Here is a 27,546-nt window from a genome sequence, read left to right on the forward strand (position 1 = left end):
AGCATTGGTCAAGCCAAGGAACAAAGTGACACTTTATCATGAAAGAGAAAATAATAGATCCAAACTTGAGAACCAGACAGACATCCTTGAACCCTGTAGATTTATGTATTATATATTCTGTGTAAAACTAGTACTTTTAATAAAGGGAATCTGTAAGATCAACCCCACTAAACCGTTTACAGCAATAAGCATATAATGTGTTAAGTGCTTTTCCCTGCCCAGAGCACTTAACAAAACTGTTCCTCCTGAGGTTACTTCCATCCTCAGCGCCTCCCTCTCCATTAGTAAGTGCTGTGACATCAGGCACCGGCCAAGAATGCTAGTGCCTGTGTAGGTCACAGCTGTCCTCACTATCACGCTCAATGGTGCCCAGCCGAGAACACTGGCGCATGCACCACTCAGCCACGCCATACAGCAGGACATGGCAAGTGTCCTCACTGCTCTTCTTCTGGTGCACAGTGTGGTTGGGATGAGGCACCTCCATGTGCAGAACGAGGCGAGCGGTGATCCATGCAGGCACTAGATTTCCTGCCCAGCGCCTCATGTCAGACATGTTGAGATATCCATCAGAAAGGGAGGCACAAACGAATGAAAAAACCGGAGAAAGCAGAGCTTCATCTAGTGCTCTGGGGAGCGAAAAAGCACTTAACACCTCATTTACATATTGTGAAAAGCAGGCATTTCTCTGGATTGAGGCAACAAATATGAAAGGTATCAATGTGTTTAAAAAAATTTTTTAAGGGCACGTAGGTCGGTGAAAGATAAAGGGCATGATCTTGCTGACACATTCCCTTTAGTATTATTGGGCCTGTAACGTCACGTCGTCACTAGAGCTCATACTTGTAATGTGCGCTACATGGCAGAGTATTGGTGTACGTCATTATTTGGCTGACAGACGAGACTTTATTGTAAGAGGTTATTCTTATTTCAGTAGTAAGACGTCATGTAGGACATTATGACGGGTACAAGTATCCGGATCACACTTGCTTCAGTCTGAATTCTAGGGAGGAGGACTGTGCACCTTTGGAGTTCTCGGAGGTCAGCACCGTACGTGGCAGGTGCAGTCTGCTGTCATAAGAGGAGAATTGCCAATAACGTATTCACACTAAACCCCATTATTATACATTGGATGATAACATATTAGAATATTGTGTTAATAGAAATGTGTTTAGAGAGGTTTATGCATGCAATAAGTATAAAGATGCAAAACAAAGTGTCCATGGTTATATTTATGGTCACTAGCAAAAAAGCTCCTTTCTCATGTAAACAATTGTGAGCATAAAAAGCTGAATGAGAGCGGCACTCACCACTACTAGAAAAGGCAGCACTGTAATGTGCCCGACTTATCAATAGTGCTGCTTTTGTCACATAGTGGTGGTGAGTGCCGCTCTCATTTAGCTTTTCATGCTTTTTTGTTCACAATTGTACTGCATTATCTGATGCTGAGCACCACTATACAGTGGCATGTAAAAGTTTGGGCACTCCGGGTAAAAATTACTGTTATTGTGAACAGTTATGCAAGTTGAAGATGAAATGACCTAAAGTTAAAGATGACACACTTCCTTTGCATTTTTGCCCAACTCACGCCCCCATAAAAAAAAGTATTGTTTGCCTTTTTTCATTTTCAAAATTACAAAAATGGAATTGGGCTGATGTAAAAGTGTCTGGGCACCCTTAAAGATTTATGTGCTCAGATAACTTTGACCAAGATTTCAGACCTTAATTGGCCCGTTAGGCTTATGGATTGTTCTTGATCATCGTTAGGAAAAGTCAGGTAATCCAAATTTTATAATAAAGAGAAAAAAACGGCACAAAGCCGTAGCCAGCTCACCAACCAGACCATAGATGATTGAGCACGGAGATGCGTCCAGACCGAGACGCCAAGCAGCAGCAAAATACGAAAACGTGGAAACTCCAGCTCAAAAAATGGTGAAAATCATTATTAGTCCATCTTCATTTAAAAGGACATCCTTACAGGTTTACTAAGGACACCGGTGGTTACATGAATGTAGGCAACGCGTTTCGATCAAGCAGGATCTTATTCATGCCCATATACATTCCACATTTGGTCTTGCTTATATATATACTATGGACCTATCACATATTCCATTGAAATCACATGACAAATAGACAGGTCCTGCAGGTCACTGCTGCATAAATTCTATCGCAAGACAAAGCGGAAAATAGCAGAAAATATATACAAATAGTAAATACTAATATAAAATATATTTTTTATGGGGGCGTGAGTTGGGCAAAAATGCGTGATCGAAACGCGTTGCCTACATTCATGTAACCACCGGTGTCCTTAGTAAACCTGTAAGGATGTCCTTTTAAATGAAGATGGACTAATAAAGATTTTCACCATTTTTAGAGCTGGAGTTTCCACGTTTTCGTATATTAATCCAAATTTTATATCTTTATAAAAACTCATCCTAACCTTGTGCCAAAACCAGCAGCCATGGGTTCTTCTAAGCAGCTGCCTGTCTCTCTGAAAGTGGCGGAGGCCCACAAACCAGGAGAAGGCTATAAAAAGATAGAAAAGCGTTTTCAAGTTGTCCTTTCCTCCGTTCGAAATGTAATTAAGCAATGGCAGTTAACAGGAACAGTGGAGGTCAAGATAAGGCTTGGAAGACCAAGCAAAATATCAGTGACAGCTGCTCATAGGATTGCTAGAGATGCAAATCAGAACTCCCGCCTGACTGAAAAAGAACTTCAGAAAGATTTATCAGTCTCTGAAGTTGAGGAACATTGATCTACTGTTCAGAGACACCTGCACAAATATGGCCTTCATTGAAGAGTCATCCGAAGAAAACCTCTAATTTGCCGCACCATAAAATTCAGTGTGAAGCATATGCAAAACAACATCTAAACATGCCTGATACATTTCTGAAACAAGTCCTGAGAACCGATGAGGTGAATATAGAACACTTTGACCACAATGATCAAAAGGTATATGTGGAGAAAAATGGGCACAGAATTTCAGGAAGAACATCTCACCACCCGTTAAGCATGGGGGTAGATCAATCATGCTTTGGGGTTGTGTTGCAGCTAATGGCACAGGGAACATTTCACGGGTAGAGGAAAGAATGAATTCAATGAAATGTCAACAAATTCTTGATGCAAACATAACACCATCTGTAATAAAAAAGCTGAAGTTGAAAAGGGGATGGCTTCTACAATTGATAATGATCCTAAACACACGTCAAAATCCACAACAGATGACCTCAAAAGGCACAAGCTGAAGGTTGTACAATGGCCCTCACAGTCCCCTAATCAGAACATCATTGAAAATCTGTGGCTAAACCTCAAAATAGCAGTACATGCAAGACAACCTGGGAATCTTACAGGACTGGAAGAATTTTCCAAGGAAGAATGGATGAAAATCCCTCAAACAAAAATTGAAAGACTCTTGACTGACTACAAAAAGTGTTTACAAGCTGTGTTACTTGTAAAAGGGGTGCTACTAACCATGTAGGGTGTGCAAACTTTTGCATTGGCCCATTTTCCTTTTTGTAATTTTTAAAATGTAAAATCTGAAAAAAAATATATATTTTTGCCTAAAATACAAAGGAAATGTGTCATCCTTAACTTTAGCCACTTTAGACATCATTTACTCTTTGATTTGCATAGCTGTTCACAACAACAGTAATTTTGACCAGGCGTGCACAACATTTTACACGACACATGTACGGTATCTGGCAATCCGCATGAATGTTTGCCTAAATGCATTCCTGGAGGGTGTGTTAGTGCCAGCAATTCTATTATTTCTCATGCATACAGATCCACCACAATGGTGCACAACATAACTGGGCCATCAGGTGGTCCTGCGACGCAGACCACCCACATAAGTAGAGGCAGGGGTGGGCCGCTTCCTCTGCCTCGACGCCTCACTCGGTAGACGTGTTATATTATGGCCTGTAGACCAGTTTAGCCCAGCGTGCTCACATTATGCTACACTTAGGGCCAAGCTAGAAGCCTTCACCCATGGCAGTGTCTGCTCTGGTATCGTCATCAGCCCCATCTCGCACAGACAGTAACGAGGTAATGAATTAAACAGACTTTGGCCCTGATACATCAAGACTGCCCTTTGTATTGGCACATGGGCCTTCTAAATATTTAAATGCCTCCACAGAGGAAGAGGGCATGAACTCTAGCGCCACCTATTGGGGTAGCAATCCTAAAACTCAGCTCGACCCTTCAACTTGCAACATGACTTGGGTAAGAAGCCAAAGCAGACACTCCATGTGCAGCACATGTAATGCAACTAAGTGGGAAAAACATTGAAAAAAAAATCGTAATGTACCTGGCTAGTGGTCAGACCTCCAAATTCCCTGAAAAGGCATATTTTTAATAATAATCTGTCAGCAAGTATTTGCTATCTAATCTCAGAGCAGCATTATGTAGTGGCAGAAATACTGATTCCAGCACGGTGTCACTTACTGGGCTGCTTAGTGCAGTTTTTATGAAGCAACTGGTTTATCAGCAGGAGATTATCACTAGACGACTACTTGGCCTGCAGGCGGGTAGTCCAAAAATGCCCCACCACTGATGGCCACTTTCCACCTATGCACAGTGTACACAGAAGCCTGCCAATCAGTGGTGTGGGCGGGGTTATATAGAGCTCAGGACTCAGAGAGCTGCTAGATCTAGAGCAGAGAAAAGAGACGGTTTTTATGAAAACTACAGCAAGCAACCCAGTCAAACGTCATCACTGGATTCAGGGTCGCTGCCCCTATATCATGTTGCTCTCAGATGGGGTAACAAACACCTGGTGACATATTCCCTTTAAATCTTAACATTTTGGCTACCATCAGCCGCCGCTATAAGTCCCACAGCAGCCTACTCCATGCCACTCCAGCACGCCCTCTAGTGGTGGCTGCAGCCAGTCACAAGGTGTGAAACCTACATTTACACAGAGAATCTGGAGCTGTGCATTAAAATAAAGTAATTCTGATTGTTAACAAGATGCATTAGGAAAATGATCAGGACAGAAAATAGGACCTAAAAGTAACAAGGGCTTAAAGGTGGAAATTTCAGAAAAGTGCATCCAAATGCTGTACAATAACAAACAAAGCAGGTCCTCACCCTCCCATGGCTGCTGCTCCTGCCTCCGTGTTTAGGCTGCAGTGAGGACGTCCCTTAGACAGCTCCCATCGTCACTGCAGCCAGTCAGTCACTGAGCTCAGCAGACTGTGCCATCGACAGGGCTGCTGAACTCAGTGATTGTCTGCAGCGGTGACGCATGCTGTCAATGTGATATCACCAATGCAACACAGACCTGAGCAGTAGTGGTGACCCGGTGCTGGGCCTGGGAGGGTAAGTACCTGGCGTGTGTGTTATTTCAGGTATTTCTGAGTATCTGGAGAATTTGTAAAATAATTAATTTCTAATGAATGAATGAATGAATGAATGAATATTATCATGGATATATGGAAATAAGGAAACATGGTAGAAGAGGAGAAGCGGGACAGCGCTGTGATAAATAAGCCAGAGAATCACACAAGGACACATCTCCATTAGCCAGCGAGCAGTAAGAGCGGTCCTGACCAGGGGAGGGGAGCACAACACAAACCTGTCCACACAGTAACAAACACAAGAGGGTGAGACATGTGAGACTGTGGCATGAGGCCCACTACCGGCAGACTGACCCGCGTGAGCTGGCACTGCACCTGCTCCCTTAGAGCTTCGGGGCAATTATGGAGTTGTCTCTGGAGGTCATGGTGAGAAAGCTGGACACTCTGCATTTCCATCCTTTGCTGCTCCAGCTTCTCCCGCACCTTAATCCCGAGGGTTATCCAAAAGACAAAAATGGGGAACAGGACACTGCACTGTAACCTCAGCCATGCACAGCCATGAGATGTAGGACTTAATAAAGGGTCAGAGGGACAGAAAACGGGAGAATGAAAGGGCGAATATCAGGAATATGAAGAGAAGAAGACAATATATAAAGTAGGAAGAGTGGATGACAGGGCATCTCGGTACTCACTGCCAGAGGACACTGCAACAGCTCTCTGCCATGGATTAGACACATCTGCACACCATTTACAAGCGCGGACTGTGCCCAAGACTGACGCCAACACAACCAGCGACACACACAGCTCTGCTGCAGAGCGTCAGTGTGAGATCACAGCAATTCCCACCCTCCAGCGCATGACAGATTCACCTCTGCTCACACGAGTGGGTGGGAATGGCCGGGAAATGCTGATTCCTGGTATACAGGCGGCCAGTCTCAGGAGTACTTACCTACAGCAACTACAGCATGCAGAGTGAGAAGGATATTAGTAGAATTAATCCGGGTTAATAGGATGACATACGCCGACATTCACATGCCCACATGTACAGGACTAACCCTTACACCTGCTGGTATACGCTGTACACAAGTCCCAGCTCGGCTCATTAACAGATGTCATAGGAAGGGCGCAGTCAGACGGACGTATAAATGGGAGCGAGATCGAAACTCAGTGCCCGGACAGGCTGGCGGCTATCCAGGCCTGAGTGAAATCCATGTAGCCGTCATGCTCGGGAGAGCCGCCAGCCAGTCCATGCTCTTTATACGGCCGTCTGATTGCGCCCTAAACCTTTTACTTCTCCGCAGATTTCACACTGAAGTTATGAGTGGTTCCCACTATTCAGAAAAAAAAGTCACCAGAGAGATAATACACAAACTCCAGATAAAATGCTAAACCATGAGATGGCAGAGAGAAAAACATGAAGCATTGCAGCAAGACAGGAAACGACTGATGGCGGCACCATGTACCGTATGGGGCAGCACCTTCTGTATGCAGCCAAAGTAAGCGACTGTCTCCCCTGTGAGGTTCTTATAGGAGATTATGGTAAGTGTACGCGGTGTCGGGACCATCAGCCCACGGTATGTGCTGTGTACGGGCTCCATTCACCAGATGGAGGCCCAGTGTGCGCTCGGTGACAGGTCTGCGGAGCTCAGTGACTGGCTGCCGTGACGATGGGAGTTGTCTAAGGGACGTCCTCATGTGTGCAACTGAAGAGTGTAGAAGACGGCGCTCCCCATATACGAGGGCCAGCTGCACACATCTTCTACAATGGCCCCAATGGTGGACTGAAGCCTAAGCATCCATCTTGTCTGTGCCCGGTAGTGCGTCCCTAGCACATGTCATACCAGCTGCCCCTTACCTTGGTAGATGTTATGTTGGCAATCCATGCCATTCTAACACGAGGGAGAAAAGCAGCAGAGACACTGACCAACGCTAGACATCCACAGTCCCCACAGATACTATATTCCTACCACAACTTACCAGGGAACATTTATTACTTACAGACTTGCACACAAGGTAGATTGTGCACAGTCATTCCTGATGGCAGTGCATAGATGTGACGCTATGGGGAGAGCGCAGCCTATACTGGCAATATTCCTCATGGTCTGTGGGACCAGCCATGTAAGAGGCATAAGGGAGTCTCGAGTCGGGGACTGAAGGCTGGAGCACATACCAATCGTTTGGTCCTTACTGGAGATCAGCTGCCACCAGATAACACATCATGCTCGGTCCACGTGTGTGGAGAAGGACGGTGATGGCCGCTAGCCGAGGATGACGGGTATGTGGAGTGTGCGGCCTCCCTTATGACTTCCCTCCTTCCGCCTGACATCCACTAACTGGTGGAACGTGACCCATCTGAGGCTATGTAGTATATATGGGTATTCTCTGGAATGTCCCGCACCTTCACGATGTGATGACCCTGCAGAGGGGCAGATTCTGCGGGTACGTTGTCTATTCTTGTACATCGGCGGTGAGCACGGGACAGCACTGCGCCTCACTGCCGGATGCTGGCAACTCTCCTCCATGGCACGGAGGATGGCATGGTGATGTATACGGGAGCAGATCCAGCAGGACGGCGGGCTGTGCGAGCCTCTCGGAACGCGTCATCCTTCCATGCATGGGGTTAGATGTGCAGCAGGACGAGGCCGTGGTCCTACAGGGAGCCGCTTATTCTACACAGTGTTATAGAGGTGTTGTCAGGCCGCTCTGGCAATGGAAGAATCCAATAATGGGACGTATCTATACGTCTATTCAGCATCACTAAAAAGGTCACTTTATTTTATCCGATAATAGATTCTCTTCCCACTCATAAAGGTCAGAAAGATAAAAGAGCCATCAGCAGTGGGAAAAATAGGGACAGAGAGGGAAGGAGGAGGGTAGTACTGTACAGGGGCGGGAACTACGCCAGTATTTCTGGTACCTTTTCTTTCTCCTTGTGGATGTTACTTTCCAGTGCACCGAGACTGTCCTGAAGCTGCTGAACCATCCTCTGCTCCTGCTGCATCTGAGCCAGCTCGGCCTCCTTCTCGCCCTGCAGCAACGCCCGCTCCACCTCTGCCTGTGTATAGGGGGGACAAACACAGGGGTCTGTCATCAGTGCCGTCACAGCGGCCCAGCGCCACTAACAATATACCATGATTATGACATTTACGGTTCTTACTTTCCAAAAGGCTTCACCACGAAAAGGAAAGAACCTTCCCGGCATTACAAACCATTACAAGGCGACTTACCGCTTTATTTTTCTCCATAGTGACACCATGATGGCACAATTTTACCACAAGGAACACCATGTTAGCGCTGAGCCCCAGCTTTAAAGTAGCCATTTGGGAAAAGCAAAACTTTACAGAGAGGATAGGAGACGAAACCCATAACTCAGTCACTCTCACCTCCCGACACCCAGGTGGACCCGGCCCTGGCCGCTCCACGTTCGGGTCAGACACAGGAAGCAGTGATGGCACAGTGCCACCACCAGGCCTGACCGCTGCAGCCGGTTATTGACTTTGAGCATAACTTTATAAAACATCCAATAGCATGCTGCACAAGTCACCTGACTGCTGCAGTCAATCACAGGCTGCAGCTGTCTGGCCAATGATGGAAGAGTGACATAACTACTTCTCGTCTCTGCAGACCATGGAGCGGCCTGAGCGGAATCCACATGGGTGCAGGTAAGTATGACTGGCTTTAGTTTTCTGCAAAGGTTTGTCTCACCCCAATAAATACTTTAAAAGGTATTGAAAACTGATGACAAATGGAAAAAAGTTTCTCAATCCTCCGGCCATGCCTCTCTAACCTAGGGCATGTGTTAAAGTTTTTTCCAAAATTCACTACTTTTGATGTTATAGAAAACATAATAAAGTAAGATATAAAGTCAAGTGTGAGCATGGAGACCCAACGTTAGAGCGGGTGGTGGGCACTCCGCATGGCTGTGGTGCTAGTGGAGAGAGGTTATGGAGACCCAACGTTAGAGTGAGTGGTGGGCTCTCCGATGGCTGTGGTTCTCGTGGAGGAGAGAGGTTGTGGAGACCCAACGTTAGAGCGGGTGGTGGGCTCTCCGATGGCTGTGGTGCTCGTGGAGAGAGGTTGTGGAGACCCAACGTTAGAGCGGGTGGTGGGCTCTCCGATGGCTGTGGTGCTCATGGAGAGAGGTTGTGGAGACCCAACGTTAGAGCGGGTGGTGGGCTCTCCGATGGCTGTGGTGCTCGTGGAGAGAGGTTATGGAGACCCAATGTTAGAGAGGGTGGTGGGCACTATGCATGGCTGTGGTGCTCATGGAGAAAGGTTATGGAGATCCAATGTTAGAGCGGGCGGTGGGCACTCCGCATGGCTGTTTTGCTCATGGAGAGAGAGGTTATGGAGACCCAATGTTAGAGAGGGTGGTGGGCACTCTGCATGGCTGTTTTGCTCATGGAGAGAGGTTATGGAGACCCAATGTTAGAGAGGGTGGTGGGCACTCCGCAAGGCTGTGGTGCTCGTGGAGAGAGGTTATGGAGACGCAACGTTAGAGCGGGTGGTAGGCACTCCGCATGGCTGTGGTGCTCGTGGAGAGACATTAAAATGGTCCCGCCACTTACATGTGGAATGAAATGATTTAATCCAGGACATAGTAATCCAATTACAGAACTGGAAAGCCTGGGCTGGGCTGAAACTTCTGTAACTGGATTACCATGTGTGTACTGGATTAAATCATTTCATTCCACATGAGTGCCTGGAACATTCTTGTCCACCGAACATGGGGAACAACCTGCCCTTGTTCCTACAACGAAACAGAAAAAAAAAAAAAGAGGATCTCCGCTTAATAAACCTATTAATGTGAGTGACTGAGCAGCAAACTGCATGTATGGGAGGACTCTAACCTCTTGTGTGCTCTCCTGTAATTGCCGTTCAAGTTCTGTCACTTTGTTCTTCAGCTGATCCACGCGGCTTAACGTCATCCTGCGCTGGTCTTCCAAACCAAGCAACTCACCGGTGACATCTCCGGGTGACACGGCATCTTCTTGCTGGAAAGTCAAGAAAAAAAGGTTTCTTATCTACTTGTTTATCTGTTTAGATCACTCTCCATTTTACCGGATCGTTACTAAAAGTGTTACTCGCATCTCAAACATTAATGCCCATAGGATATGCCATCAATGTCTCATAAATGGGGTTCCCACGTCTGTGAACTAAGCAAACCCCATCTTATCCTGCTGTAAATATAGGAGGTGGCTACCGTTCTCTTCATTAAAGGGACTCTGTCACCTGAATTTGGCGGGACTGGTTTTGGGTCATATGGGCGGAGTTTTCGGGTGTTTGAGTCACCCTTTCCTTACCCGCTGGCTGCATGCTGGCTGCAATATTGGATTGAAGTTCATTCTCTGTCCTCCATAGTACACGCCTGCACAAGGCAAGATTGCCTTGTGCAGGTTCCCTTTAACTTCTATGGGAATTCCGAAAAACCCTTGCTGAGGAACTCTCATGTAAGTGACCAGAGGGTCGCACGTGTGAGGTCACTTCTCCTTTGGCACATGACAGGACTAGTGCCCAAGATGGTACAATACATGTTGGGCTCTCGGAGGTGTTGGTATGGGTGCTCAATAAAAAGATCATTCTTGCCTCTACATCTCTTGTCAATGGTCACCGCCATACATACTAGATGGTTGGCCAGGTTAGCAGACATCCATATGTGTATGGTCACCGCCATACATACTAGATGGTCGGCCAGGTTGGCAGACATCCATGTTTATGGTCACCGCCATACATACTAGATGGTTGGCCAGGTTGGCAGACATCCATATGTGTATGGTCACCGCCATACATACTAGACGGTCGGCCAGGTTGGCAGACATCCATATGTGTATGGTCAGCATAATCCAATCTCAATACACTGCAGAATTTGAAGAAACTAAATAAATACATATTATTATTATCATCCTGTAATTCAACCACAACAGTGAAAAGTGAGGGACCAAGAGGACTGTGGACAGCAAGTACAATTGTAATAAATGATTTTATAGGGAGTCTGTCACCCCGATTAACAGGGCTAAAAGGAGCGCTGTCTATGATGAATCCTCAGCCTGCATGCCTGAGGGAGTAGAAGAACACTCCTCTACATCTTTAATAAAACTGTTTTTGCAAAAAAAATTATTAAAATCTGTACACAAGTATGATTATTATAGCGTCCAAGTCCTGTATGTGAATGTATACATTGGGGTATTGGGCTTGACAGACTCCCTTTGGCCTAAGCAGTCCTGGATCCATGTATGACATATGGTTGGAAGTATATAACTGCATTTTATATGTTTTTATTTTAATACCCTCAGATTCTTGAGAACATGTTTTTCCCACACAAGTTCTGACATTCCCCGGGGGCAGTGACGCTTCGAGAGGAGGCTTCAGGCTTGGCCATGCCTTAACACTAGATCTATATTCTGACAACAGGTGCAATAGATTTTATTTTATCCACAGAGTAAGAAAAATAGCCCCCAAAATAGAAACACATTAGAGTAAATGAGCCGAGCCCTGGATAGGTCAGTATGAATTGTCCTATATTTACATGTGTTGAAATTCGCTTTTCTGAAAGGTTTCATTTATTCTTTACTTTAAAGGCTACTCTGTTATTCCTTACTATTTTTTTTGCTTTAGAGCAGAGGTCCCCAACTCCAGTCCTCAAGGCCCACCAACAGGTCATGTTTTCAGGATTTCCTTAGTCTTTCCCAGGTAATAATTGCATCACCCGTGCAATGCAAAGGAAATCCTGAAAACATGACCTGTTGGTGGGCCTTGAGGACTGGAGTTAGGGACCTCTGCTTTAGAGTATTTAAAATAAAACAATCTTGCAAATAACATGTACGGTATTAACAAAATCTCTACAGCTCCTGTGCAAAAGCACTGTGTCGCCATGGTAACAGACTACAATCAGACACGGTGTAGTCTGATCCTGCAGTCACACTTCCTAGGAAAGCTAAAAATCACAAACTGTTACCTGCCCCCTAATCTTCACTGGTATACAACAGATACTTGGGTCTGCAAAAAAACTATGGTGTATCTGAAACTAATAGGCATGACATAGAAATGAATAACCTCAGCTAAAAATCTACCATATACTGTGTATAGGAATAGTATTGTACTGTACTTACCCCTAAAATGCACCACTAACACCGAAAAGTAAAAACACACACCTAAAATTGGTATAAATTCCCCTGTGAGCCTATGTGACTGCCCCCTGGTAGGACACCTTGTGGCTTTCTATGCACATGGCGGAGGATGGCTCTTGGTTACCTCATGTTGGGTGCTCTCAGTGCTGCTGTTCTCCTCCTTCTGTGTGTCCTCGTCATGAAGCTCTCGCTGTGCTTTACTTTGGTTGGCGCTGTTTTCCAGGCTGCGATCCTTCGCACTGTCCCAGGATGGCCTCCGCGTACCCAGAGACATAGGGCTGTCTGGCTTAGTACCCAATGAAGGGAAGGCCCGTAACTCCTCTAACCGGGCCGGGCTGGTGCATTCATCCGTTTTACTGTACTCGGCACATAAATTAAGGATAGTTTCCAGTCTCTGCCGCTCCTGTGGGCACAATAATAATGGGATTAGATGGAGCTTCCAATGTAAGGCGTCACAAGGGGCCCCAACACCAGAAACAAAACGCGGAGCAGAGACTCTGAGGAGATCACCTAAAATACCCTGTGATTTATGAGGAACCTTGGAACATTCCTTCTGAAGGCATCCTACCCTCTCTGCTTTTCTACAACTGTCTGCTCATCCAGAATATCTGATAACTAGAAAATAAATTGCAAAATAAAGGCTTGTTACCATACGGCATTATTATACTCCACTTTATTACGCTATATTTATTAGCATTCATGTCAGGACAAGATAACAAAATAAGACCAAAATTGAGCTTAGGCTGGTTTCACATTTGCGTTTAAAAACGCAGCGTTTTAAACGCAAACGCATTTGGTGAAAAAACGCGTTTAAACGCTGCGTTTTTTAGGCACATGCGTTTTTGCATGTTTTAACACAAACGCGGCGTTTTGACACGTTTACATGCGTTTTTTCCTGCGTTTGCGTTTTTGAAACGCATGATGAGAAGTGTGTGACAGCTGCCAATCATCAAAATCAACTAGAAAACCCACTATAAAACAGAAATACCTAGGGTTAGGGTAAGGATCCCTAGTAACCCTAGGGATCCTAACCCTAAAACACAAACTCTAACCCAAACCCTAACCCAAACCCGAACCCAAACCCTAACACAAACCCTAACACAAACCCTAACACAAACCCTAACACAAACCCTAACACAAACCCTAACACAAACCCTAACCAACCCTAAAACACAAACTGTAACCCTAACACAAACTGTAACCCTAACACAAACTCTAACCCTAACCCAAACTAACCCTAACCCTAAAACACAAACCCTAACCCAAACTCTAACCCTAATCCTAACCCAAACTCTTACCCTAACACAAACTCTAACCCTAACCCTAGCCCTAGGGATCCTAACCCTAGGGATCCTAACCCTAACCCTAGGGATCCTAACCCTAACCCAAGGGATCCTAACCCTAACCCTAGGGATCCTAACCCTAACCCTTAGGGTTAGGATCCCTAGGGTTAGGGTTAGGGTTGGGGGGTGGCTTATCAGTGTGTATTCTTGTGTTTTTCTATAAAAACGCATGCAAACGCATGTGTTTAAAAACGCATGCGTTTACATAGACATCAATACGTTTTTTTGCCGCAAAGAAACACATGCTTTTTTTGCGGCAAAAAAAACGCCGCTAAAAATAACTACATGTTGCATTTCTGCAATACAACGCATGCAGAGAAAAAACGCATGTGTCGTCAAAACGCATGCCAAAAAACGCATGCATTTTTAATGTTAAGTATAGGGGTAAAAACGCATGTTTTTTTTGCATTTTTGGGCGCAAAAACTCAAAAAAAAACGCAAATGTGAAACCAGCCTTACAGAATCTATCACACACATACCACAGCCGAAAGTGCACAGACCCCCGAGCTTCACACCCACAGAATACTGGACATCCCGCTCTAAACTTATGGGGTCATTAGAAAGCTGGGCTCATTTTATGGCCAGAGCAGCGTTTTCCCAAGATCAGAGTGTGCCTGTGGGAATTTGTGAACATTGAAGACCATGAAAACACTTCACCTTTCTTGCACAGTTTGGAGCTTTGTGGGGGGAGATGCGATGGGAGATCGGCTATTAGTAGAAGGCTCCAGGGCACCCTAGTGAGTTGGGACAGTTGACATTTTTACCTGTTGCTATGGAGGGAGAGTTGTGGTTACTCTTAGGCCGGAGTCTCACTTGCAACTGCAATGCAAGAAACTGGCGCAAGTCTCTCGCCTCAATACCCGGCCCTGCCGCCAGCACTCAGGTCCAGAGTTTGCGGCTGCATGTATTTTTATGCAGCTGAACGTTTCGGTCCAAACAGCTGGCGGCGGCAGTGCTGGGTATTGATGCGAGTCTCTCACATTGCAGTTGCAAGTTTGACACCGGCCTTAGAAGCGATCCACTCGTGACCAAAAAAGATTAAGCAGATCAGAACTGTCACAAATAGAGATTGGCGTCCATACTGAACACCTACTGTTCGGGCATGGCCACCGAACACGGACTTCACCAGGAAGTCCGTCTTACTGTTGGGGCACGGCATGACGGACAGGTGAGGGATATGGTTGCTTTTATTTTTATTTTTTAATTACTGGACACGAGGGCTTCGGTGGAATAAGCGTTATACTCACCTGTTTTACTTTTTTATTTAAAAATGACAAAGTGTGTTTTGTTTTATTCCAAATAAAAGACGTTATTCTGGCTGTGCCTTTATTTACCATACAACTATACATACAACTATGGGATTAATAGTGGATAGGAGTCTGATAGACGCCTCTCCATTACTAAGCTGTGGGCATGATGTCACCGGACAATACAAAGGTGACATCGAAGTCCAGACTAAAGGGGAAAAAATAGGTGGCACTCTGTGATGCAGTAAAACAATCCTTTCTTTATTCAACGCAAGTAGTACATGGATGCAGGAGAGCAGGTGTAGCGAAGGACGACGGCTGTTTCGTGTCGATCAGAGCTTCAACGGTACCAGGTATAGATGAACCCGTTGAAGCTGCTTATCGACGCGATACGACAGTCGTCCTTCACTGAACCTGCTCTCCTGCATCCATGTAATACTTGTATTGAATAAAGAAAGGATTGTTTTACTGCATCACAGAGTGCCACCTATTTTTTACTTTTTGGCTTGGACTTTGCACGACATTGATCGTTTCAGGTGTTGCACTCGGGATTTTGCAAGCCATACACTGCTGGTCTGCAGAGCAAGCTTGAAAAGGTATGTTTTACCATAAGTTGTTTGGTGCTGGTTTCTCTCATTTTTCACAAAGGTGACAACAACATCACAAATTTGAACCCCACTTGCCACTGCTACAGGGCAAGTGGGAAGAGCCGGGCAAAGCACCAGAATTGGCGGATCTAAAAGATGTGCTTAGTCTGGGTGGCTGGGGGCTGCTATGTTTAGGCTGGGAGGGGCTAATGTCCATGGCCTCTTACCAACATGAGAAATCCAGCCCCCAGCTGTCTGCTTTAGCTTGGATGTCAAAAATGGGAAGGGGGGTGGGACTCCACGCTGTTTTTTTTTTAAACTACGTATTTATTTAAATAATTTTAAAAATATATGGAGTGGGGACCCCTCTATTCTTGGTAACCAGCCTTGCTAATGCTGACAGCTGAGGGGTGCAGCCCGCAGCTCTGAGTTTTACCTGTCTTTTGTTTTTTGTTTGTTTTAATTATTTATTTAGAGCGCAGGTGGCAGCTGATTAATACTCCCATCAGCCGCCCCTGCTCTCACTGTTATTAGTAGCAGCAGGTGTAGGCTGATGAGAGCAGTGGTTCCATCAGCCGACGCCAGTGACCAGAGGTAAACTTTTTTACCTTCAATCATAGTTGCGGGCTCACTCTGCCAGAATTGCGGATCTCTGACCGGCGGTAATGATTTTACCGCCAATCAGAAGCAGTGTTTTCATGCACATAACACGACAAACACCCCTCAAGTGAATGAAGTAGTAGGCAGCATCAATAGTAAAAAGTTGGGGACACACAGGGTTAATAGCAGAGTTAACGGAGTGCGTTACCCGCGGCATAACGCGGTCCGTTAACGGTGGCATTAACCCTGTGTGAGCGCTGACTGGAGGGGAGTATGCGGGCGCCGGACACTGACTGCGGGGAGTAGGGAGGGACTAATTCTCGACCGGACTGTGCCCGTCACTGATTGGTCGCGGCAGCCAGGACAGGCAGCTGGCGAGACCAATCAGCGACGCGGGATTTCCGTGACAAAGTTGCAGACAGAAAGACGGAAGTGCCCCTTAGACAATTATATAGTAGATTACAAAACTGGTGCTTCCTTATGTAGCAAAGGTTTCAGAGTCCTTTCCAACAACTCTCATTGAGCGTGAACCCAAAGATGCCCATGTAGGTCAGTGGGACCAGCAATATGCGGCTGCTCAGCAGATTCCATTTGTTAAGTGAAATAAAGTTTCTGCCATATTACATCTCCTTTGTAGGCAGCCACTCTATTAATAAAGGCATCCCTTATATTTGCCTTCTAGGCACCCCACCACAGAGGATCTGGATGACTAGAATTAAAAGTCACAAATAACAAAAGACTGTCTGGCACTTCCAAATCAGAAAACTGGTGTGAACAGGTCCAAACTAATAGAAGCCATCTCTATACATAACAAACAAATAAAGTTGCACTCTGTAGTGCTAAAGCATGCAAATATGTAATATATCAAATATGAATAGCAATACTGCTCTAGATAGTAATACAAAATGGAGATACTTAGCACATAATTTGGCCAATTCATGCATGCCCAGCAGCCAACAACAAGGCGATCTCAGGTTTTCTCACGGAGAAGTGAGCTGTCTGAAGACCTGAGAACCAAAATTGTGGAAGAATCTCAACGATCTCAAGGTTACAAGACCATCTCCAGAGATCTTGACGTTCCTTTGTCCACAGTGCGCAACATAATCAAGAAATTTACAATCCATAGAACTTTAGATAATATCCTTGGATGTGGACGGCGGAGAAACATTGATGAAAGGGTAGCAACGCAGGACAGTCAGGATGGTGGATAAGCAGCCCAAATCAAGTTCCAAAGAAATTCAAGCTGTCCTGCAGGCTCAGGGTGCATCAGTGTCAGGGCAGACGGTCGCCATTTAAATAAAATTAACCAACATGGCAGGAGACCCAGTAGGACCCCACTGCTGACAGACACATAAAATAAAACTAGACTGTAGTTTGCCAAAATATATGTGAGCAAGACAAAATCCTTCTGAGAAATAGTCTTGTGGACAGATGAGACCAAGACAGAGATTTTTGACAAAGCACATCATTCTACTGTTTGCTGAAAACGGAATGAGGCCTACAAAGAAAAAGTACACAGCACCTACAGTCAAATATGGTGGAGGTTCAAAGATGTTTTGGGGTTCTTTTGCTGCCTCTGGCACTGGGTGCCTTGATTGTGTGTAATGCACAATTAAATTTGAAGATTACCAAAGGATTTTGGATCGCAATGTAGTGCCCTGTGTCAGAAAGCTGGGCTTGTGTCCTAAGTCACGAGTCTTCCAGCAGGACCATGACCCCACTTCAAGAAGCATTCCAAAACGGATGGAAACAAAGCGCTGGAGAGTTCTGAGTCCAGCAATGAGTCTGGATCTAAATCCAATTGAACACCGGAGAAATACCGTACTTCATTTTCTGGAACAATTTCAAGGGTGCCAACACTTTCGGCTATGACTATGTGATATCAGTGGAAGAAAGTCTTGGGAGGCCAGGAACATATCTATACGAGACAGATTTATTGGAGGCAGAGTAGTAGGAGAAGACTTTCAACTGGAAACCTTGATCTCCAAATATCTACGTAGTTATATGCAGAACACCATGCTGCTAATAACGACGTACAGGCATCAGTGGAGGGCGTATGGTCTAGAGTAGGTTATAGGACTACGATAAGTCACCAGAAAGTCCAAAACTACCAGGTCAAAAGGAGGGAGAACCCAGGCACAAGCAATAGTTAAAGAAGCTTGTGAATGATCACAAACCAACCGAAATTGCAACACACCTCCTGGATCACCTCTAGGGAGAGTTTCAGCCTCTACAATGGACACCTCTGGAATAATTGGAGAGAGTGATGTGAAATCCTTTGGCTATCCAGGCTCTTCTAAGAGCGAGGACTTTCCAGGGATATATTATTAGTGAGTGATAAACATATGTGTAAACAGATGTTGATTAATGGGATGCAACTTTGCTTTTCCATGTTGGATGACACATGGGGTTTCGCTCGCATACTTCCTTCAGGGCTCACGCAATATTATCTGATGCTGCTGTCATCTTTACCTTCAGGCCAAAGCAAACAGGCCTGTAATGCCAGGAGAAAGCAACAACTCAGCATATTAGACCCAGAGTCATCACATACACCCATGTATCGAGAGAAGACGTTTGACAAAAGGATTGGTCTCGATTGACTGTTATATGGAGTAACATTAGATATTCGGAATTATGTTGGCTGGAAGGTTTCAAGTTAAATCAGGACATTTCAGGACATGAAATATTCTAAGAAAAATAGACGTTTAGCAATTATTTTGGGGAAAGAAAAAAAAAAGAAAAAAGTAGCCTCACATAGTATTGTGCACAGCCCTTGCAATGCTCGCAGATTTGAATTTTACTTTTATACATTTATTACTAGCTTTCTGGGTTTTTTTTTTCAGCCTTGAAATCCAAAATCAAATCTCTGACATTATAAAAAGTCAATAAACAAAAAGGGATGTGATAAAATAAATCACTGAGAATTATCCAAAGTGTAAGGCAGCTTAAAGCAAGATTTTCAAAGGATTAACTTCCATGCAGGGTTACAGTAATGTAACTGGGAATACAGACGGATTTAAAGGGGTTTCATTTTATAATCACCGTATAGTAAGAAGAAAAATATTTAGAATTGACAGTCCTCAGTGGTTGATACCTTTTAGGCTATGTGCACACGTTGCGGAATTTTCCACAGCGGATTTGCAAAATCCGCAGTGAAAAACCGCTGCGGTTTTTAATGCGGATTCTGCTGCGGTTTTCCATCTGCAGTTTTCTATTGGAGCAGATGGAAAACCGCTGCGGATTCTGCACAAAGAATTGACATGCTGCGGAAAATAAACCGCAGCGTTTCCGCGTGTTTTTTTCCGCAGCATGTGCACAGCAGTTTTTGTTTTCCATAGGTTAACATGGTACTGTACACCACATGGAAAACTGCTGTGGATCCGCAGTAAAAACCGCAACGTGTGCACATAGCCTAAATGGCTAACTGAAAAGATGGTAACAAATTGCAAGCTTTCGAGATTACACAGGTCTCTTCATCAGGCAAAGACTAAAAGAAATTCTGAAGAATCACATATTTATGCACAGCATAGCACAGAAAAAAAAAACAACAAAAAAAACCCATGCATAAGACAGGTGACATGAAGCAGAATTACCATGAGTGATAAACAGTTATATCCATAAATATTGGACCAGTTCTTAGATAAGGAATGTTTTATTGTCCTCTGATTGGGGTCTGGTTCTGTTGTGATGACCCCTCATAATCTGAGGGGCAAGTTCCTTAGTTGATGTAAAAAGACATAAATCCATGTGACACATTCATTCCTGCCCTAAGACTGTCAAAGGTCATCATCAGTTTATATTCCCATATTTTTCTGCCTCTCTTAGATTTGAAGCTACCTTTCAACAGAAGAGTATGGGAATATAAACTGATGACGACTTTTGACAGTCTTAGCGCAGGAATGAATGTGTCGCATGGATTTATGTCTTTTTACATCAACTAAGGAACTTGCCCCTCAGACCATGTGGGATCATCACAACAGAACCAGACCCCAATCAGAGGACAATAAAACATTCCTTATCTAAGAACTGGTCCAATATTTATGGATATAACTGTTTATCACTCATGGTAATTCTGCTTCATATCACCTGTCTTATGCATGTATTTTTTGTTTTGTTTTTCTCTGTGCTATGTTGTGCATAAATATGTGATTCTTCAGAATTTCTTTTAGTCTTTGCCTGATGAAGAGACCTGTGTAGTCTCGTAAGCTTGCAGTTTGTTACCATCTTTTCAGTTAGCCATTAAAAGGTATCAACCACTGAGGACTCTCAATTCTAAATATTTTTTTATTTACTGGCTAACACGGTACCGAGATATATATCTTTCCTGTATAGTAAGAAGTAACACATTTTATTCCACATCATTATGAAGATCTGTTTGCAGTCAAGGAATAACATATTTTATTTCCAATCCAAGTAAGTGGCTACAGTCGCAGCTCACTATAAGCACACCTCGGCACGGTTACTGCCAGCTCTGCAGAGCATCTGCTATACTGCACAGGAAGCATATGGTATAGGATTATTTTACAATTGGTCCCTATGGTGTAAAGAGGTCTAAGGATCCATCCTGACAGTGATCACTGTGGGCATCTACCTCCTGAGTGCATGTGCAATGCCAGTGGGCTCAGACCATTGCATACCAAGTCTTAGTCTGCTCAAGTGCTGACCCATAAGTGGGGGGTATCCCGAAACAGATTGCTCGGCTTCCACAACAGCAAAAACTTTGTGCTTTTGCCAATTTCCAGTCCAATGTCAAGGATAACCGTATTGAAGCAGGACCCTTAGACGTGGAGTCGGTCAGTCAAACCTCACACTCAGACTCCTCAATCTCTGTGACTCCACAACACTGGTCACTACTGAGCATGCACATAAACACACAGATTCATCTCAACTAAAAGCCGAGATCCTTAGATCAGGAACAGAACAGACATTTATAGGACATTTCATAACTCCAACCCCACAGCCCTGGTCACTACTGAGCCTGTACATAAAGTGCAGCACAGATTCATCTCAACTAAAAGCCGAGACCCTTAGATCAGGAACAGAACAGACATTTATAGGACATTTCATAACTCCAACCCCACAGCCCTGGTCACTACTGAGCCTGTATATAAAGTGCAGCACAGATTCATCTCAACTAAAAGCCCAGATCCTTAGATCAGGAACAGAACAGACATTTATAGGACATTTCATAACTCCAACCCCACAGCACTGGTCACTACTGAGCCTGTATATAAAGTGCAGCACAGATTCATCTCAACTACAAGCCGAGATCCCTAGATCAGGAACAGGACAGACAATTATAGAACATTTCATAACTTTCCCAAATTATTATGAAAACACTTACAGCACATCCTGCATTGTACTACTGCATCCAATGTATTACATATTTTAGAAATCAGAGCCGGTCCATTTTATACAGACTCCACCAACATGGACACCGACTGACTCCACAGACATTGCTTAGGCGGTCTGTACATGCCCAGTGATCGCTACAGTCCTCATTTGCACATGGCACCAGGGCTGTGGAGTCAGAGTTGTGGGGTCAGAGTTATGAAATGTCCTATAAAGGTTTGTTCTGTTCCTGATCTAAGGATCTGGGCTTTTAGTGGAGATGAATCTGTGCTGCACTTTATGGACAGGCTCAGTAGTGACCAGGGCTGTGGAGTCGGAGTTGTGGATATGGAGGTTTGGCTTACCGACTCCACAGCCTTGTATTGAACTGGAGTTTCGCAAGTAGTACTTATGCTAGAAGTGTTGCTACAGCTGAATAATGGATATAACTTTAGAAAGATTAAGTCATGTTACAGATGGCGGTGAGCGGTTAATTGGAGAAAATCCTGCTGACAGTTTCCCTTTAATCAAAAGTCAACACCAGTCAGAAAGCTCCACACATGACCGTGACATCCATATCCAGTGCACATCATTTATACTTTTATCAGTGGAAATGTTTTATCACATGTAATGTGACTGAGGGAACAGTGGATGCTCCTTACAGGCCAGCGCCCAGCTGTTCTGTACTTATTGCTGGGCAGTCGGACATTGCATGGACTCCATGTCCAGTATATGTTGAGTAATGCAATGTCTCGCACTCCACTGAAAGCATTGACGACTGCAATATTTGCATTAGCCAATTCCCTCTAAATGGCGGCGCTAGCCCACCAGGGAAGATTTACACCAGGCAGGTGACTAAGCCACTAGGGAAATAGCAAGCACCTTGCCCAGTCACACAAGTCGCTGTAGCTGAAAGCAGGCACAGGACAATGCTTCCACATATACAAGAGGGTCCGACATGAGGAAACAGCGACCCCTGCAAAATACAGATGCAACAGTATAATGAAAAAGTGCAGGAATTATACGGTACCTTCCTCCTGATGTCCGATGCCCTCCTGCTCTCTTCTAAACTGAACCTGTAGAAATAGACATTATCCCGTTTTTCCGGGGGTGCAGCTACCGGACACGAGTAACGTCTCCGCCACAGAGCCATGCTACTAAATGTGGCTCTGACAAGTGAGCAGCTGGGAGTCTGTGAGAAGCAAGCCCTGGGGGTCTTTCCTATACCCCTCCCCAAGCTTGGTGTGTGACAAGCCATCATAGGTTCACAAGCCCCTGCAGAACATGTCATGGAGAAATTAACCCTATAAACATTAACAGGAAAAAGGGTTTACAATTTATTTTTTTTGTAAATTCTTTATTTTCAAGTTTAACAAACACAGATTAAACACAACACCTTCTTTCAATAAAATCTGGTAGGCTACAGATTAAGGGTTGGTTTATGATGGAGGGGAAATGGGGGGGAGGGGGAAAGGTAGTGGGTAGGGGTAAGGAAAGGGAGGAAAAGGAGGCACATAACAGTAAATCCGTAATAACAAACTATAACAAATGGCATGGGCACACACACTCAATAATTATACATATGAAATAATATGAGTAATCTTTCAATAAAGAACGATGGAGCCGGGTGAACTTGTGTAGGGGCTTTCAGGTTTCAGGCTTTTAGCATCAATGGGAGCATGCTTTTTTGGCAAAAAGTTTTTAGACGGGCATGAGAGGAGAACTTCTGCTGCTTTAAGATTTGTTTTCATTAGGTGTAATTTTTTGAGAACGGACCCAATACCATCCCAGTAATTTCTTAATTTTGGGCAGTCCCAGAATATATGTGAGTGGTGACCCCAGGATTGAAGCATCTCCAACAAGTATTATCAGCAAGACCCAGTTAAAGAAGCTTTGCCGGAGTCAGATGCCACCTGGTTAAAATTTTGTAGGAATTTTCTTGTAGGAGTACGCTCCTGGAAAAGCCATTGGACAACATTCGAGATATTTGGGCCTCTGTAAATGTGGTATTAAGCTCCAGTTCCCAGGTGTAGATAAATGAGGGTTTAAATTGTGCGCTTGGGGTGATAAGATGAGAGTAGATGCGGGATAAAATGTTTAGCCGTGGGAGTGGAAGTTTGGTCATGATATCCAACCAGGACCAATTGGAATTAGTCGGAAATTTTTGTTTGAATTGCAAAAGTATGCGTCGAATATGGTGCCTTTGAAGAAAGTTTTTTGGTTGAGTTAATGCATTTGGTGGCCAAACCCCTCTTTGAACAGTTTTTACGGCAATAAAATATTACAATGTTTCTCTAGGTAAGGTAGACCATAAATTATATGGATCCTGAAAATCTAAGTCCATCAGAAATGGTATCGAGCATATCGGTGTCAGTGTAGAGGGAAAAGTGTCCGCCGGGAGTTCCCCAATCACTAACCTTTTAATATGCAATGTAGTTGACGTTATCTCATACCGTCACACTATACCATTTCGATCGCTACGACGGTACGATTCGTGACGTTTCAGCGATATCGTTACGATATCGCTGTGTCTGACACGCAGCAGCGATCAGGGATCCTGCTGAGAATCGTACGTCGTAGCCGATCGTTTAGAACTTTCTTTCATTGCTGGATCTCCCGCTGTCATCGCTAGATCGGTGTGTGTGACACCGATCTAGCGATCTAGCGATGCGATCCAGCGATGCGTTCGCTTGTAACCAGGGTAAACATCGGGTTACTAAGCGCAGGGCCGCGCTTAGTAACCCGATGTTTACCCTGGTTACAAGCGTAAAACTAAAAAAAAACAAACAGCACATACTTACATTCTGGTGTCCGTCAGGTCCCTTGCCGTCTGCTTCCCGCACTGTGACTGCCGGCCGTAAAGTGAAAGCAGAGCACAGCGGTGACGTGCTTTCACTTTCACTTTACGGCCGGCAGTCAGTGAGTGCGGGAAGCAGACGGCAAGGGACCTGACGGACACCAGAATGTAAGTATGTGCTGTTTGTTTTTTTTAGTTTTACGCTTGTAACCAGGGTAAACATCGGGTTACTAAGCGCGGTCCTGCGCTTAGTTACCCGATGTTTACCCTGGTTACCCAGGGACCTCGGCATCGTTGGTCGCTGGAGAGCTGTCTGTGTGACAGCTCCCCAGCGACCACACTACGATTTATCTACGATCACGGCCAGGTCATATCGCTGGTCGTGATCGTAGGTAAATCGTATAGTGTGACGGTACCTTAAGAGTGATTGGTGGTTTAGCTTTAGTCCAGAGATAAGGCGAACCTCCCGAGCCCAATAGAGCCAACTCAATACTATCCCCCTCCCGTCCCTCAAAACAAGACACCACCTTCAACCATCTGCTGAGGTGTATAGCTTTGTAATAAAGAAGGGGGTCTGAGACTCCTAAGCCCCCAGAAGAGACAGGGTAGGAAAGGAGCCTGTACGGCAATCTAGCCGGTTTTGATTTCCAGATGAATTTGCCTATTAACGATTTTAATGATCCGAAAAAGGTCTGGGGTATCTGTATCGGGACCATGTTCATGGTGTATACTATGACAGGCTTTATATAGGCTTTGAACACATTGATGCGTCCCATCAAGGATAGTGTAGGTAAATTATATTTATTCATCAACATTTCAACCTTTTTGATTAAAAGAGTGAAATTACTTTGAAATAAATTGTTAGGATCTCTAGTTATTAATATTCCCAAATATTTTATAGAGTTGGTAGCCCATGAGAAGGGGGTCTGAGTGCAAATGAAGGAAATTTGAGAGTGTGGGAGAGTAATATTTAATGCTTCAGATTTTGTTATGTTAATTTTATAGTTAGAGAGAAGGCCAAATTGATAAAAAATCTGAAGAATGACTGGGAAGGCCTGAGACGGATTGGAAATAAGAAAGAGCAAGTAGTCTGCGAAAGCTAATGTTTTAAGTGACCCTCGACCCACTGCCAACCCTTTTATGCGTTGTTCCTGTCTGATGCTCTGTATCAAAGTTTCTATAAGGCTAGGTTCACATTGCGTTAATGGGTTAACGCTAGCGGACTCCGTCACACGGCGAAATTGTCGCAATTAACGTCATGCAACGGATCCGTTAGCGCACCCATTGACGGCAATGTGCTAACGGAGCTCTAGCGCATCGCTAGCGCATGCCATTTTTGGCACGCACTAGCGATGTCCCGTTAGTTTCGGACGGACCGCGGACGCTAATTGCAGCGTCCGAGGTCTGTTCCTCGCTAGCGCAGATCGGGCATCTGCGCTAGCTGGATCGGCAAACGCAATCCCTTTTGGGACATTGCGTTAGCGCAGTCCGTAGCGCTATGCGGTAAACGGACTGCCCTAACGCAATGTGAACCTAACCTTACTAATATGAACAAAGATGGTGACAGAGGGCATCCCTGCCCAGTCCTGTTGTTTATATCAAAGCTGTTTGACAGGGTGCCATTAATCCTAACTTTGGCCGTCTGTCGAGAGTAGAGGGAGAGGACTGCTGTTAGGGAGGGAAGCCAAATTTAATCATTACTTGTTCCATATACCTCCAGCTCACTCTGTCGAAAGCCTTCTCGGCATCTGTTGACAAGAGTACCAAGGGAACATTTCGGGTCTTGGCAAACATTGCAGACTGTATGGCCTTAGCAGAATTGTCCTTCCCCTCCCTGCCCCTTAAAAAAGCCTGCCTGATCAGCATGGATTAACTTAGGTAAAAAATTGCTCATTCTGCCTGCCAGGATTTTAGCCCACATTTTGGTGTCTGCATTAAGCAATGATATCGGTCTGTAGCCGGCGCACAAATTGGGGTATTTACCCTCCTTCGGGAGAACTGTGATAAAGACCTCCAAGGATTGCCTAGGGGGGAGCTGACCCTCTAAGTAAGAATTGAATAAGGACACCAAGTGGGGTAGCAGTAATTTTATACATTTTTTATAGCATATAATGGGAAGGCCATCTGGGCCTGGGGCCTTTCCGTTTGGAATGGTGGAGAGAGTGTCTAGAATTTCTTTAGGGGTAACCGGAGCAATTAACAGAGAGTGGCCTTTTAAGGAGATTTTAGGGAGTTTTAATGGGGTCAGGAACGCTTTTATTTTATCTATAGCTACTGTTGGGTCTTGAATGCTATCAGGTATGTTTAGGTTGTATAAATTTTCGTAAAAAGATCTGAACTTCTCGGCAATTTCCGTGGTCTTGAAAATTGAAGAACCGTCCAAAGCTTTAAGTTGTCTGATGAACGTCTTATCTTTCTGTTTCTTAAGTAGTGATGGCATGAGTTTACTGCTTCTATTGCCGTGGAGGTAGAACTTCTGTTTGCTTCTCATATATGTCATAGCCGATTGAATGTTTAAAAGGTTCTTTAATGAGTTCCTAAGTTCAGTCAGTTCTGCTTGTACCTTATTTACTTGAGATCTCTTGTGTAATCGCTCAAGGGAATTAATTTGATGCAATATGGACATAGTCTGTTTTGCGATGGGAACCCAAAGCTATGAATTCCCCCCTCATAACTGCTTTATGTGATTCCCACACTATAGGTAAAGGTGGGCCCGAACGTAGATTATTTTGGAAAAAAAAAAATCAAGAGTGTCTGATAGTTTTGTTATGTGAAAATCAGAGTCCAATAAAGTCTCATTTAGTGACCATGACTTGGCTGACCGCGATAGAGTTAATATGCTTATTTCGAGAAAAATAGGGGCTTGGTCTGAAAGAGAGATGATATCTATTGTTGCAGTTTTAACATGTGGAAGATTGGCTGTTTGTGTCAGTAGATAATCAATTCTGTGGTAGTTATTGCAGGGGGGTGAATAAAAGGTGTAATCTCTGCCTGAAGGGAAGAGTGTTCTCCAGGGATCTAGCAAGTGTAGCTTTTGTAAAGGAGAGATGTAGTTTTCTCAGGGCCCTCTGGGAAAGGGCCGACCTGCCCGTAGAAGTGACTAGGGATGGGTTAAGTGATACATTAAAGTCCCCACCCATTATCAAAAGACCCTCAGTGAATAGTTTAAGGTTATTTATCGTTTTACATAACCATCCAATTTGATTCCTGTTTGGTGCAC

At 44.6% G+C, this 27,546-nt stretch overlaps 1 protein-coding gene across 14 annotated transcripts in view; it reads right to left on the reverse strand.

Moving 5' to 3' along the window:
- Positions 1 to 27,546, reverse strand: part of PHLDB1 (pleckstrin homology like domain family B member 1) — a 283,627-nt gene that overhangs the window by 63,678 nt on the left and 192,403 nt on the right. For 10 of the 14 annotated variants that reach the window (XM_069741030.1, XM_069741031.1, XM_069741027.1 and 7 more), the window contains 4 exons: positions 12,546 to 12,824; positions 10,145 to 10,288; positions 8,212 to 8,349; positions 5,649 to 5,777 (listed from right to left, as the gene is read on the reverse strand). In XM_069741030.1, coding sequence (XP_069597131.1) covers positions 5,649 to 5,777; positions 8,212 to 8,349; positions 10,145 to 10,288; positions 12,546 to 12,824 — 690 coding nt within the window. The remainder of the gene's footprint in view (positions 1 to 5,648; positions 5,778 to 8,211; positions 8,350 to 10,144; positions 10,289 to 12,545; positions 12,825 to 27,546) is intronic. The other 4 variants (XM_069741034.1, XM_069741029.1, XM_069741040.1 and 1 more) reach the window with 1 other exon arrangement.

The sequence above is a fragment of the Ranitomeya imitator genome, chromosome 10, assembly GCF_032444005.1.
Source record: "Ranitomeya imitator isolate aRanImi1 chromosome 10, aRanImi1.pri, whole genome shotgun sequence".
NCBI lineage: Eukaryota > Metazoa > Chordata > Amphibia > Anura > Dendrobatidae > Ranitomeya > Ranitomeya imitator.